The sequence below is a fragment of the Xenopus laevis genome, chromosome 1S (genome assembly GCF_017654675.1).
Source record: "Xenopus laevis strain J_2021 chromosome 1S, Xenopus_laevis_v10.1, whole genome shotgun sequence".
Lineage (NCBI taxonomy): Eukaryota > Metazoa > Chordata > Amphibia > Anura > Pipidae > Xenopus > Xenopus laevis.
In genome coordinates this window covers 31,508,546-31,523,476 of record NC_054372.1, presented here as the reverse complement: position 1 = coordinate 31,523,476, position 14,931 = coordinate 31,508,546, and the positions used below count along the sequence as shown (strand labels likewise).

At 42.9% G+C, this 14,931-nt stretch overlaps 1 protein-coding gene across 2 annotated transcripts in view; it reads right to left on the bottom strand.

The window, feature by feature from the left end:
* The window catches only part of zdhhc2.S (zinc finger DHHC-type containing 2 S homeolog), a 62,496-nt gene that overhangs the window by 22,003 nt on the left and 25,562 nt on the right, over positions 1 to 14,931 (bottom strand). For both annotated transcript variants that reach the window (XM_018243165.2, XM_018243164.2), the window contains exons 3-4: positions 7,727 to 7,821; positions 1,181 to 1,301 (exon numbers count right to left, since the gene is read on the bottom strand). In XM_018243165.2, the coding sequence (XP_018098654.1) occupies positions 1,181 to 1,301; positions 7,727 to 7,821 (216 nt within the window). The remainder of the gene's footprint in view (positions 1 to 1,180; positions 1,302 to 7,726; positions 7,822 to 14,931) is intronic.

Genomic DNA, 14,931 nt, shown 5'->3' with positions numbered 1-14,931 from the left:
AACCGAATCCTAATTTGCATATGCAAATTAGGCGTGGGAAGGGGAAAACATTTTTTACTTCCTTGTTTTCTGACAAAAAGTCACGTGATTTCCCTCCCCATTTGCATACGCAAATTAGGATTCGGCCGGGCAGAAGGATTCGGCCGAATCCGAATCCTGCTGAAAAAGGCTGAATCATGCCCGAATCCCGAACCGAATCCTGGATTCGGTGCATCCCTATTATTCCTTCAAGCATTTATATTCGGATCTTTTATTAAATAAGTAGACATGTGGCTTTTTAAATGTGAGTTTAAATCAAGGTATAAAAAAACTCTAAAATTGCACATATGCAAATTTTCACAATAAATAACTCCGTTAGACTCTGTCCTCATAAGGTTTTAAACTGCATCTGGGTACAGGCCTGCAGTGAAGTATATTGATGAATGTGTTGGCAAGATATGCAAAGTATAAACCTCCACCATATGGCAAAAAATTTATTTATCTGTTATATATACTGTATACTGTCACAGCAGCGATTTACAGATATTTTACATCATTTCTATTAGTCTCTCCCCTAGCTCACAGTTATCCCAAAACAAATGTCAGATGTGGATTCTGTGGAAGCTTTTCTAAAAGAAGATGCTAGAGAGTTCCTGGAATGGGTGCAAATTAAGGAGAGATTGTATATGTGACTCAGCTCTAACAGGGAACTGCATTGGTAATAGATTGTCCTTGGCTTAGTCATTCTTCTCTCTCAGATCCATTGCCATAGAAATCTACAAGTTGAACTTTTCCCACTTAATTAACAAGCAAAATAATGTAGCATCTTTTATAATAACTATCTAGCCATTTCTTCACCAAAACGAAATCAAAAGCCTTTCTAATTCCCGTGTGCTAATAATGTCCAGTTTCTCTGTTTGATAGAAAGTGATTTCTACAGTACTGAACCATCTAATAGTTATAACAGTATTTAATGCTGAATGGTGCTCAGAGTCTTGCTGAACAGATACCTGTAGTATTTTTATACTGCTACAAGTTTTATTCGCGCACCTGTGGAGAGTCATTAGTGGCTTCTGCTTTGGTCAGTTACAGATCTGAAATATAGATACCTACCTCCTGACATTGGTCAGTTACAGATCTGAAATATAGATACCTACCTCCTGACATTGGTCAGTTACAGATCTGAAATATAGATACCTACCTCCTGACATTGTTCTGGTGTAGACAGGAAGATCCTTGGCCATCCTTCTCAGAATATCTTGCTGAGATTCTCCCCTTGGCTCCCTCTCCAAAATTTCTTTATCTGAATATGACAGATGAAACTAAAACAACATAAATGATATGATAATGTAGGGGTGACTTTTGCCTTATTATAGCACGATAGTATGATAGATATTTCTCACAGTGAAATAAACCCTACTAAAATAAATCTGTTATCATAATAACCCTGGTTAGTAGGTGTATATTCAAGTAATATTAGGAAGGAAGTACCAGGGAATACCATGTTGGTGTATGAGGGCATTTTCATAGCTTTGATTATATTTACTTGCACTCAAGTGGCTTTTATACTTGATAATTATGGCTACTATTATCTTACTGCTCATAACACACCTCTTATAACTATAACATTATATATATGACATATTGAGCCCCAATGTGGTTTACTCCCAAGTTCCAGCTCAGTAGGGCTGGTGACAATATTGCTGCTCTTTCATTTCAATGGCAATTACTTGGAGTTGCATGTGCATTCAATGCCTTTAAAAATAGGTGTAGGTGTGGGCAGTCTTTCTCTCTTAAAGGAGAAATCAACCTGTGGGGAAAAAACCCTGTACCCCCCACCCTATATAGACCTCCCACCCTGCTCCCCCAGGCTAACTACTCCCCCCCCCCGGGGGAAATGCCCCATACTCCATACTTTCCCATCAGCGCATATTCTTCCAGCGGAGTTGCACAAATCCATCTTCTGTAAGTTGACTGGGAGATCGGTATTTCTGTGCATGCGCAGTTGGAGCAGTTTGTCGATTTGCAAAACTGCGCATGCGCGGAATTACACGGAGATTGACGATCTCTCAAAGGAGTCGAAAGATGGACGCGTGGAACTTTTCTGGAAGAATCTGTGCTGTGAGGTAAGTATGGAGTATGGGGCATTTCCCTGGGGGGGTAGTTAGCCTGAGGGGAGAAGGGAGGGCGGTCTACCTGGGGTGGGGGGCACAGGGTTTTTACCCCACAGGTTGATTTCTCCTTTAAAAGCCGCAAGCAGGGGAGGATTAAACCTGTAGAACCAATGCTGTGGTTAATCTCTCTCACTTAACAGCGGGGGGGGGGGGGGGGGCTATGGCCTCTGTCTGAAACCAATGCCCAGGTCAGGAGACACTTATCCCAAGAAATGCTACCATGCAGGGAGGTGCCAGCCTTTGAATACTATGACCAGAGGTAAATAGTTAGAGACCGCCATACGGGGTTTACCTTGACGTGGTATGGTGGTTACCAATTTTATGATAACTTCTTGTAAACACATACACTTGCATAGATAATGAATTACTTATGAGACAGGGGACCAGGGAATGTGCATTGATCAAACCCCCTATTTTTTCTCATTGCTCCAGTTGCCCCAGTGTGTCACAGCTGGAACACACACGTAACAGTTCAGGTCTTTAGTGTTTAGAGAGCATACATTTTGCAAGCATTTCGTTTTTATTGAACCGCAGTCATGGAGCACTGGAATGGCACCCACACAGAGTTATGATTCTTTCACCCATTTCTAGACCAATTTGCATTACATGAATGCAGTTTTATGGCAAAGTTGCCCTTGTGGGTTAACTTTGGGGACTCACTGGTTTTTATTTCTGAAGCAGGTTATAACTGAAATAACCTGCCACTAACAAGACCCTATATATTCTGCAACAAACAAGCCTTGCCAATTCTGTTCTGGGATCCTGGTGTTTCCACCTAAGATGTTCTGTGGCGTAACTTGATTTTACTGGGCAATTTGATTTTAGGGCTCCCACATATCCAGAGGTTGTCATGTTTTACCAATATATGTTGAAATGCTCATTAACTAGGGCCTTATGGGGGCTCCTATACCTCCTGGGCCCCCAAAGAGGTATCTCCCCTATCCCATAGACTCCAGGCTGTTTAAATTCCACTTCCAAGGGAAAATTAACCAAGGCCCAAACTACAAACTTTAAGGGGACTGGTAATCCCAACAAATAATTCCAAATCTTATTTTATCATGTTAGTCAAGAAAAATAAATGTACACTATATAAATTATATAAATTGTGTTCCCTTCAGTCTGGGAATTTACAATCACAGCAAGAAGCAGGTACTATTTTGTAAACGGTTATTAAGGCAAGATTTCCATCACGACAAAATCTTCTTTATGTGCCAGTAAGGGACTGACAGTTGATATTTAAATACATTTATAACTTATGGATGGATGTTTTAATTGAAAAAAAGAATTTGGATTTCATGTTTAAATTGAAAAGGAATGCTTGGGACCTGTGGTTTTCCAGATAACAGATCTTTCTGTAATTTGGATCTTCATACCTTAAGTTTACTACAAAATCATGTAAACATTAAATAAACCCTATCATCTGACATTACTTCCAATAAGGATTCATTAGATCTTAGTTGGGAGCAAGTACAAGCTAGTGTTTTATTATTACAGAGAAAAGGGAAATCATTTTTAAAAATTTGGATTATTTGATTATAATGGAGTCTATGGGAGATGATCTTTCTGTAATTTGGAGCTTTCTGGATATCAGGTTTCTAGGTAACAGATCCCATACCTGTACAACTTTTATGTCTGAGTGACAGGTTCCCTTTAACATTATACAAAGCCTAGTTTATCGCTTGTACACGCATTTATTTATTCCCTTATTTATTGGTCTATTGGACTTTCCAAAGCAGTTTTATTTCTTCAAAATTGATTTTCCAAATCAGCATATGCATTGTTATTGAAACGTAGAAAAGGCATCTTGAGGGTAATACATTTCATGCAGGATGGCATATGGATAGTAACGTTTGTATTTTTGCTGGCACTCTGAGCCAACAAATTGAAGAGTTGGAAGCTCGGAGGTTTCCTTTTCTGGCATCCAATTTCCATTCAGCAGGCAGAGTAAATATTTAATGCTGCTTCCGTGTTGCTAGACGTTTGTTCCATTCAACTGGCTTCATCTTCCTTAAATACAATATGAGCAAGCTTGCTTGGCAAAGGTTTTTCTTTTGAAGTATTTCTGGGTTTTTAAACTATTATTTTAAAATTGTAATTACATATTATGTGAGTGATTGATCTGATTTACAGCTAAATGCGAACATTTTCTTGTATATGTTACTGTCAGTATAAATTATTGCAAACTAATTCTTGAAAGGTTGGCAGTTTGCAAGATAAATCATCTGCTCTATAATACACAGCATCCCTTTTATCAATCCAGATCCCTGATGTATGATTAAAGCAGTCCCAGACCCCAATGGCAAACCCATCTTTCTATAGGACAGTCAGTGGAATATTGTGTAATGTGATTTCACACACATTTAAACTGCACTGATCTGGCTGAATAGCAGTACCAATGATCAGATCATTTAGGGGTGCAAATCGATCAGTTCGAGTATATATATATATATATATATATATATATATATATATATATATATATTAGATCATTTAAGAGCACTCACGGGTGTTTGTGAAGAATACTTTTTATTGGAGTGTTACAATCTACCCCACATCAACGCGTTTCGGTTCTTTCTGAACCGTCGTCAGGATGCATCCTGACGACGGTTCAGAAAGAACCGAAACGCGTTGATGTGGGGTAGATTGTAACACTCCAATAAAAAGTATTCTTCACAAACACCCGTGAGTGCTCTTAAATGATCTAATATGCAAACCCTTGAAGCAGCACCCGGGGCTCGATGATTTGAGGGTGAGTGCCGGTTCTACTACACTATTGATATATATATATATATATATATATATATATATATATATATATTTATATTGGCCGGGATGACTATATATTGCTAATTTTATATCCATATCTAGTTATGATTGTGTTTTGTGTGGATGATGTGATCCTTATGTTGACATATCTTGCTGTGAAAGTGATATGCTGCATTGGGCTTATACTGATAGTATTTCTATTATTATTTAGATTAATATGCTATATCTGGTGTATATTATTAGATAGATTAATAATGGGGGCTCCCAATAGCCAGGACAACATAGTAATACAGGTATGGGACCTGCTATCCAGAATTTTCCTCTTTCAAAATCTCTTCCACCATATTTATATAGTAACTTTTGTTTAAAATAACCACTTTGCCACCTTTATCTGCCCTTTTTATATACAGATTTGGTCATTTTTCTGTAATTTACTTTTTTTGTTTGTTATTAATATTACCCTTATATCTATAATTTAACGGTCTGTGGGAGAAAATCTTAACTAAGTCTTGTTCAATTGGTTTTCTAGACATTAGAATACCACTTCCTGGGGGGACATTTGGTTGAAAAGTTGAATTTTGTTTTAAACCACTATGCACAATTTGAAACATCGTTATCTTCACTCTCTACTATTTGATTTACTTCCCCTTCTCTCTGACATTGCTCCATGAATTTAATAATTTCTGTTTCCTGTACATCAAAATCAGACACCATGATATTAGCCTCAAGTGAAACATCTGAATTAATTCAATTATCTTTGTCCGCATATAAATTTTTAAAGCAATTTTTCAAATAAATTTCGGCACATCTACATAAGCGTTAAATTGGCTCATTTCAGCAGTAGGGCAGAAATGTAAGGACATCAATTTCATCTGGATCCAACACATACTGAGATAAATTCATAATCTGATCACCATGAGAGTTCCCTTGTTTACTTTGCATTAATTCATTTCATTATTGCCTTCTTTAGAAACATCAATTTCATCTAAATCCATCGAATATTGAGTTTGCATTAATTCATTATGACTATGAAGATTTCAATCATCCAGGTCATGGTATATCTAGTATAGGTAAATCTAAAAACAACTGGACTTGCTGAGTAATCAATGAAGACGTTTCACTACTCATCCGAGCAGCTTCTTCAGTTCAACTGACTGGTGTGGGAAGTTCTCAGCATTTAAACTCTTCCACTAATCCAATCACAATGGCACATTGTAACTCTTCATTAGTATCGTGCATTGAAAATTAATCAATTTCATATTCACTCAAAATGATGTCACCATCCCCTAAGAAGTGACAGTGTTTTAATCAAAGCGTTTCTCAAAGAAACAATTCACAGATTTTGTGAATTGATGACAAAAAACAAGTGAACCAGGAGGAGCAGCTGCTGATTCTAACATAAAAATCACCAAACTCCACCCCTACCACTATTTATGGCGAAAATAACTATTCTATAGTTCCTATAGCATTTTGATTGCTGAGCTGTGAGTTGGACTATTTTTAATTACAGCACAGAATGCAATTCTGATCGTGCATTAAACCATGCCTTTTGCTTTAATTTGATGACTTGTTTGTCTGCGGCAAGGGTTTGGTTTACATTTTGTGTAATGATTAATTAAACTCCATTTAAGAGTAGGACTACATGGACGTTTTCAGAGAGATCAACGCTGCGACACCATCCGACATTTCCATTACTTACCTCATTTCCGTCGCATGCGTTTTGAAGCCGGTGTTATGTTGGATCGCGCCGAAAACGTCAATGTAGTCCTATCCTAAAGCTAAAGTTTTAAATAAGTTGCAGATCAGCACATGATATGTTTGTGATCTCTACTAGGTGTTATACATCATAAAAACAGCTACACATATATACAGGTATGGGATATGTTATTCTTGGAACTTGGGTTTTTCCGGATAACGGATCTTTCCATAATTTGGATCTTCACACCTTAAGTCTACTAAAAAATGATAAACCCAATAGGCTGGTTTTGCTTCCAATAAGGCTTAATTATATCTTAGTTAGGATCAAGTACAAGTTACTGTTTTATTATTACAGAGAAAAACACGTTTTAAAAATTTTAATTAATTGGACAAAATGAAGTCTATGGGAGATGACCTTTCCCTAATTCAGAACTTTCTGGATAACGGGTTTCCGGATAAGGTATCCTATACCTGTACACATGGACATAGTCTGTTTGTTAAAATCATCTGGTACATTTAAGAGGGACTTTATCACCATTGACTACCCTATGTCCAATATGTGTTTTATGTCACCAGTTTATTTAAAATAAAACTTTTACTCTCAGCATTTTAAAGGTTTACCTTAGCTAGATCGATGCTATAAAGTCTATATAATCTAACAAGCTGCTTGGGCTCAACTTCTCTCAATCCATGATATCCAAAATCAAGTTTCACATAAGGAATGAGTCTCCCCTGATACTCCAGCAAATAAACTGACCAAGGTATGCCATCTGAAACAGTGAACTTCATAGACTCTTTGATTCATTCTAAGCTCGACCAAACAGATTTGAGTAGGATATCAGTTTGGAAACCTTCGTGGACATCGTCAGAACATTGAAAAGTTGTAGTTTTCCTTTAATAATGCTACATAACTCAGCAGTTTTAGAACATATGAAAACCATTGTTTTTCTTGAACAACTGCAGTTATTCTAGGAAGTCCATTCTCACTTGACGTGTATCAATGTTTGCTCTTACAGGTCCATTACTACAAAACATTAACATTCTAGGTCAAAATAATCACACATGCTTTATCGATTAAAAACGTTTTAATCATCAAAGGTTCCACTTACGTCTTTAGCAGGATTCATCGGTGATGTAAAAATGGTTTTCCAGTAGGACCACACAAAGAGAAGCAGAAAGAAGTGATAGGCTATCAGGCACACAACTGAAAAAAGAATAGGAATACAAACAATTACATGTTGTCACACAGATTATTTTAGTTATTGTTTTAAAGGAACAGTAACACCAAAAAATTAAAGTATTTTAAAGGAGAAGGAAAGTTGTTTACCATTTGGGGGTGCCAAATGTTAATGTCAGGGAGCCGGGAGCTCCCTCCAGGGAGGTTGTCTGGATCAAGGAGGAAGCCCTCTTGAGGGAACAAGGTCGCGGTATCCAAAGGGTTAAACGGAGAATAGTCAGGATCAGGCAAGAGTTCACAGGCAGGCAGAATACAAACAAAGTCCAAAGTCCAGGCAAAGGGTCAGGATACAAGGCAGGAACAAGATTAGGCAATAAGGCACACAGGAAACCCAGGATATGCTTCAGGAAAGTAATCCTATTCTTGGGCGCCATTCTGGCGTCTAGTTGGCGTTTTTATTTTCAAATTTGGCGCCATTCTGACGTCATTGACGCTCTTGCGCCGACGTCGGCGCGCTGACGTCATCGCCCGGCGCCGCTACCCACGTGGCGGCCATGGGCGCCGCCATTTTGGGAGCGACGCCGGCGAAGATGGACGCGCCGCCTGGAGCTCCTGGGCCTGCTCCGGGCGGCGATCGTTACAGTACCCCCCCCCTCACGGGGGGCCTCTGGACCACCAGGACTTGGCTTCTGGGGAAACTTGGAATGGAACTCCCTCACCAGACGAGGAGCGTGAACATCACGGTGTCCTTCCCAGGAGCATTCTTCAGGGCCAAAGCCCTTCCACTGAATGAGGTACTGAAGGGACCCTCTGGAGATTCTGGAGTCTAGGATTTTCTCCACCTCGTACTCGAGTTGACCCTCCACTGAGATGGCAGGAGGAGGAGACTGACCGCCAGAGAACCGGTTGGTGATGGCGGGTTTCACCAGAGACACGTGGAACACGTTGGGGATTCTCATCTCTGGTGGAAGCTGGAGTCTGACAGCCACAGGGTTGATTATCTCCAAGATGGGAAATGGTCCCACGAATTTTGGACCCAACTTGGGAGATGGTATCTTCAACCGGATATTCCTGGAAGAGAGCCAGACATTATCACCCACCTTGTAGAGAGGAGAGGATCTTCGACGACGATCCGCGAAAGTCTTATGAACAAGAGCACTCTTCTCTAGGTTCAACTTGGTCGCAGCCCAAATAGCAGACATATGGGCTGCGGAGTCGTCAGCAGCCGGGACGTCAGATAGCACAAAGTCTTGGGGAAAAGCTTGAGGATGCTGACCATACACCGACATGAACGGAGACCTTCCTGTAGAGGAATGACAAGCATTATTATGAGCGAATTCCGCCCATGGGAGGAGATCAGACCAGTCATCCTGGCAGAGGGATACGTGGTTCCTCAGGAACTGCTCCAGGGCTTGGTTGACACGTTCAGCTGCCCCATTCGTTTGCGGGTGGTATGCAGATGAAAACTGAAGAACAATTCCCAGGACTTTGCATAAGGAACGCCAGAACTTGGCAGTAAACTGGGTGCCTCTATCGGAGACGATCTCCACCGGGAAACCATGCAGTCGGAAGATGTACTGGATAAATAGCTGGGACAACTCCACCGCAGAGGGCAACTTCTTCAGAGGGATGAAATGGGCCATTTTGGAGAAGCGGTCAATAACAACCCAGATCACAGTATTCCCACCGGAGGGAGGAAGTTCGACAATAAAGTCCATAGAGAGGTGCGTCCATGGACGAGAGGGTACCGGCAAAGGCTGTAACAACCCACTGGGGCGGGAATGGCTAGGCTTAGAAGTGGCGCAGACATTACAAGCAGCCACAAAGTCCTTTACATCCTTGCGGATATCAGGCCACCAGACTAGGCGCCTCAAGAGTTCAAGGGTCTTAGCCGAACCAGGATGTCCAGCTTGCCTGGAGCAGTGGGTTTGTTGCAGGATGGCCAGGCGAAGTTCTGGAGGGACGAAGGCCATGCCAATCGGAGTATCTTGAGGAGCCGAGGACTGCCCAGCCAGAATCTGGTCGGCAAATTGGGGATACAGAGAGGCAATGATCTTGACTGGTGGAATGATTGGTTCCTGTCTCTCAGGGTCACGGTCCACCGGAGTGAAGCTACGAGACAAGGCGTCGGCCTTCAGATTTTTGGAACCTGGGCGATAAGTCAAAACAAAGTTAAATCGGGAAAAGAAAAGGGCCCACCTGGCTTGTCTGGGATTTAGCCTCTTGAGGGACTGTATGAACTCCAGATTCTTGTGATCAGTGAAAATCTGGACAGGAATTTCAGAACCCTCCAGGAGGTGACGCCATTCTTCAAGGGCAAGCTTGACTGCCAAGAGTTCTCGATTCCCGACGTCATAGTTCTGCTCTGCGGATGAGAACTTCTTGGAGAAAAACGCACAGGGGTGCAATTTTCCATCAGAGGAATGTCTCTGAGACAGGATAGCTCCGGCTCCGACTTCAGAAGCATCAACTTCGATGCAGAAGTGTAGTGCAGGATTGGGATGTCGAAGAACAGGAGCGGACGTGAAGGCCTCTTTCAAGGACTGAAAGGCTTCTATAGCAGATGGAGGCCACAGGCTGGGTTTACCCCCTTTTCGGATGAGGGCCAGGATAGGTGCAATGCGGGAAGAGAACCCCCGGATGAACTGTCGATAATAATTAGCAAATCCGATGAATCTCTGGATTGCTTTGGTACTCAGTGGGAGAGGCCACTCCTGGATGGCCGACACTTTCACGGGGTCCATCTCAAATCCCTCTGGAGAGATAATGTATCCTAGGAAGGGGATCTTGGATACCTCGAAAACACACTTCTCCAACTTGGCGAAGAGAGAGTTCTTCCTCAGACGAGAGAGTACCTCCTTCACCTGGGAGCGATGACTTTCAAGGTCCTTGGAAAAGATCAGGATGTCGTCCAAGTATACGACTACGAACCTTCCTAGGAGATCTCGGAACACATCATTCACAAACTCCTGGAAGACGGCAGGGGCATTGCATAGGCCGAAGGGCATAACGAGATATTCATAGTGCCCATCCCGAGTGTTGAATGCCGTCTTCCATTCGTCACCCTCCCGGATGCGAATGAGGTTGTAGGCCCCCCGGAGATCCAACTTGGAGAAAATCTTTGCCCCTTTCAGCTGGTCAAAGAGCTCGGCAATCAGGGGCAGAGGGTATCTGTTTTTCACGGTGATCTTATTCAGACCCCGATAGTCTATACAAGGCCGAAGGCCTCCGTCCTTCTTCTCCACGAAGAAGAACCCAGCCCCTGCAGGAGAGGTAGAAGGGCGGATAAACCCCCGCTGGAGATTTTCTTGGATGTACTCCTTCATAGCGGTAGTCTCTGCAGGAGAGAGAGGGTAGGTGCGCCCTCTGGGGGGCATAGCTCCAGGCAGGAGTTCAACCGGACAGTCGTAGGAGCGATGTGGGGGAAGGAACTCTGCAGACTTTTTACAAAACACATCGGAAAATCCCTTGTAAGTGGAGGGCAAAGTCTTTAATTCCGCAGAGGAGACATTCACCTTCTCGAGGGGTTTTGGCGGAAGGCAATGTTGCAGGCAAAATAAACTCCAACGAGAGATCTGCCCAGTGGACCAGTCTATGGTGGGGTTATGCAGACGTAACCATGGAAGACCCAATATCACTGGAGTAGAAGGACAGGGGATGATGAAGAATGAAAGTTTTTCTTGATGCAGCGCCCCAACTTGTACAGATAGTTCCGCCGTGAACTTTGTGACGAATTCAAACTCCAGGGGTTTGTCATCTATGGCAGTAATTCGCAGGGGAGAAGACAATGGAAGCAGAGGAATCTTCATGCGTTCGGCAAAAAAGGCATCCATGAAATTGCCATCCGCTCCGGAGTCGAGGAAGGCCCTTTCGAAGATAGACTTACTTGCCAGGTGAATCTGCAAAGGAAGGAGAAGCCTGCGTGAATTTTCTTGATACTTCTCCAGAGAACCTCGAGTGATGCCCCCTACATGAGAAACCTGAGACATACCTCGGGGTACAAAACTCTTGGCTTTGGCAGGACAGGCGTTGGCAAAATGGGAATGCCCACCACAGTATAAACAGAGACCTGCCATACGTCTTCGGAGTCTTTCCTGCTCGGAGAGGCGAGTCTTTCCTACTTGCATGGGTTCCTCCAAGGGAGACGTCGACACATGGGTCACAGGAACAGCGGGTGTTTGCAGAATCGGCCTTTGAAAGCGAGGGGCCAACATGGGAGAAAATCGTCTACTGCGCTCTCTCTCCACCTGGTGCTCTCTGAGACGAGTGTCCACCTTAATGGATAGAGCGATCAACCCTTCCAGGGTGTCAGGAGTCTCTCTGGAGACGAGATCATCTTTGATGCGGATGGATAGGCCTTGGTAGTATACAGCCTTGTAAGCGTCATCACACCAGGAAGTCTCCGCCATCAGTGTTCGGAAGTCTATAGCATACTCATTGACACTGCGGCTTCCTTGCCGGAGCTGCAAGAGACGGGCAGGGGCGTTCGTAACCCGACCTGGAGCATCAAAGACTATACGAAAAGCTTGGAGAAAGTCTTTAACATCAAAAGTCAGCGGGGAATTCTTCTCCCAAAGAGACGTTGCCCACTCCAGTGGCTTGCCTTCCAATCGAGACATCACATACCCCACCTTGGAACGCTCGCTTGGAAACTGTGTGGGTTGGAACTCAAATTGAATTTGGCATTGCGTGGCAAATCCCCTGCAAGCTTGTGGGTCCCCACTGAAACGAGGGGGAGGTGGAATGCGAGGCTCACCTGTCGGGTAGCTTGTGTTCGTGGGGGCTGCCGCCATGGGGGGATCCCCAGAAGGTGGAGCAGTGGAGGACGCAGAAGGCACTTGAGCCAGCAGGACATCAAGTGCTTGCCCAATGCGAACCTGCTGGTTTTCGTAGTCCTCCATGCGGGATGCCAGTCCGCGGAGCGCTCGTCCGACATGAGGTGTGGCTTCCTCAGAAGGATCCATGGCCCAAGAATAATGTCAGGGAGCCGGGAGCTCCCTCCAGGGAGGTTGTCTGGATCAAGGAGGAAGCCCTCTTGAGGGAACAAGGTCGCGGTATCCAAAGGGTTAAACGGAGAATAGTCAGGATCAGGCAAGAGTTCACAGGCAGGCAGAATACAAACAAAGTCCAAAGTCCAGGCAAAGGGTCAGGATACAAGGCAGGAACAAGATTAGGCAATAAGGCACACAGGAAACCCAGGATATGCTTCAGGAAAGTAATCCTATTCTTGGGCGCCATTCTGGCGTCTAGTTGGCGTTTTTATTTTCAAATTTGGCGCCATTCTGACATCATTGACGCTCTTGCGCCGACGTCGGCGCGCTGACGTCATCGCCCGGCGCCGCTACCCACGTGGCGGCCATGGGCGCCGCCATTTTGGGAGCGACGCCGGCGAAGATGGACGCGCCGCCCGGAGCTCCTGGGCCTGCTCCGGGCGGCGATCGTTACAGTTAGGCACCCCAAGTGAATGTATTTACTTACCTAAAACTCAGGGCCGGTGCTCCTATCAGCAGAAAACTGCACCGGCCCGAAGCACCACAGAACGATCCTCTTCCATCTTCTTCTTCCTTCAAATTTCCCGGGGCAAACACATGCGCAGTAGAATGAAATAGCCGGCTTTTAAGTTAGAGTTCAGCTTTTCACACTAATGTACATGCACAGCCACGTAAAGAAAGAAGAAACCGGAAGAGGATCGCTCTGTGGTGCTCACTGGAATAACCCCGGGCCGGTGCAGTTTTCTGCCGGTGTTTCAGGTAAGTAAATACATTCACTTGGGGGTGCATAACATTTAGCACCCCCCAAGTGGTAAACAACTTTCCTTCTCCTTTAAAGGAATGATAATAAAATGTACTGTTGCCCCACACTAGTAAAACAGGTGTGTTTGCTTTAGAAACTCAACTATAGTTTATATATTCAAGCACAGGATACCCAGTATCTGTTATTGGCTGTGTATCCTGTGCCTTTTCTCCTTTTTTCCAGCTTTAAATGGCTGCCCCATGGCTACACAGCAGCTTCTTTATATAAAATACAGTAGTGTATCTGAAGCATACACACCAGTTCAGTGCAAGGCTACATTATATTTTCATTACTTAAAAACCTTTATATATTTGGTGTTACTGTTCTTTGAACTCTTAATTATCCAGCACAGCAGACTTACCGGTACAGCTATAGAAATAAGTCAAATCAACTGGACTGTATTTTTTCACTAATCATTCGACTGGCTTTTCTCAATTCAGAATGACTTGTACAAAAATATTTCTAAGACCAAGACTGTGCACATGCTCAATGTGGTCTGGGCTGCTTAGGGATCATCATAAATTATCAAAACAGCACAAGTCAAATAATATCTGCCAGAAGTCGATACAACAAGACTGATCAATAATCAGATTAGGCAGACTGCACTGGGACCTGTGTTGTCAGGTAATCTAATGTGGATTTTATTATTTTTGTATTGTTTAATACAAACTTTCTCCAACTCTGCAGAACCAGTGACTGCAGCAAAATAATCCTCCAAATAGAATCCCAGTTTATCTGTTCTAATCCGGCTCCACGATCTTTGTCCCTGCAGCTGGAGTTGGAAACAGTAAAGGGGATGTAAAGGCAAAAATAAAATCCAATACAAATCTTTACACAGTCGCCAACTGCTCTACAGGGAAACAAACAAAGCTGCTTGAGTTCTGCATGGCTCAAAAGTAAGGTGGGGGCTCCCCCTGCTGTTCATAAGTATGATTGTTTCCCTGCAGAGCAGTTAGGGACCATCTGGCAATTCCTCTCCACAGCAGTAAATGAAGGGAGAATTTCACTGCATACAGGCCAGTTTATGATAAAAACGGTACACATTTTTTATTAGAGATAGGTTTCTTTTTCATTAAAGAAAGAAAAAATGGGATTTTATTTTTTTGCCTTTACATGCCCTTTAAACTTTAAAATGACATTTTGGAAAACAGTAACAAAATAAAAGATGAAGGGAACTGAAAAAAGGCTGAACTGGAAAAAGTGTTCATCTGAAGTTCATCTAAAAAGGAGAAGGAAAATATATTTTTCTATTTCTCAAAAGAACCAATAAGTGGGTATTATGTGTAAAATGTGGGCATTTTAAATACTATATTTATTTGATTCATGTTGTATATGGTGCCTTAA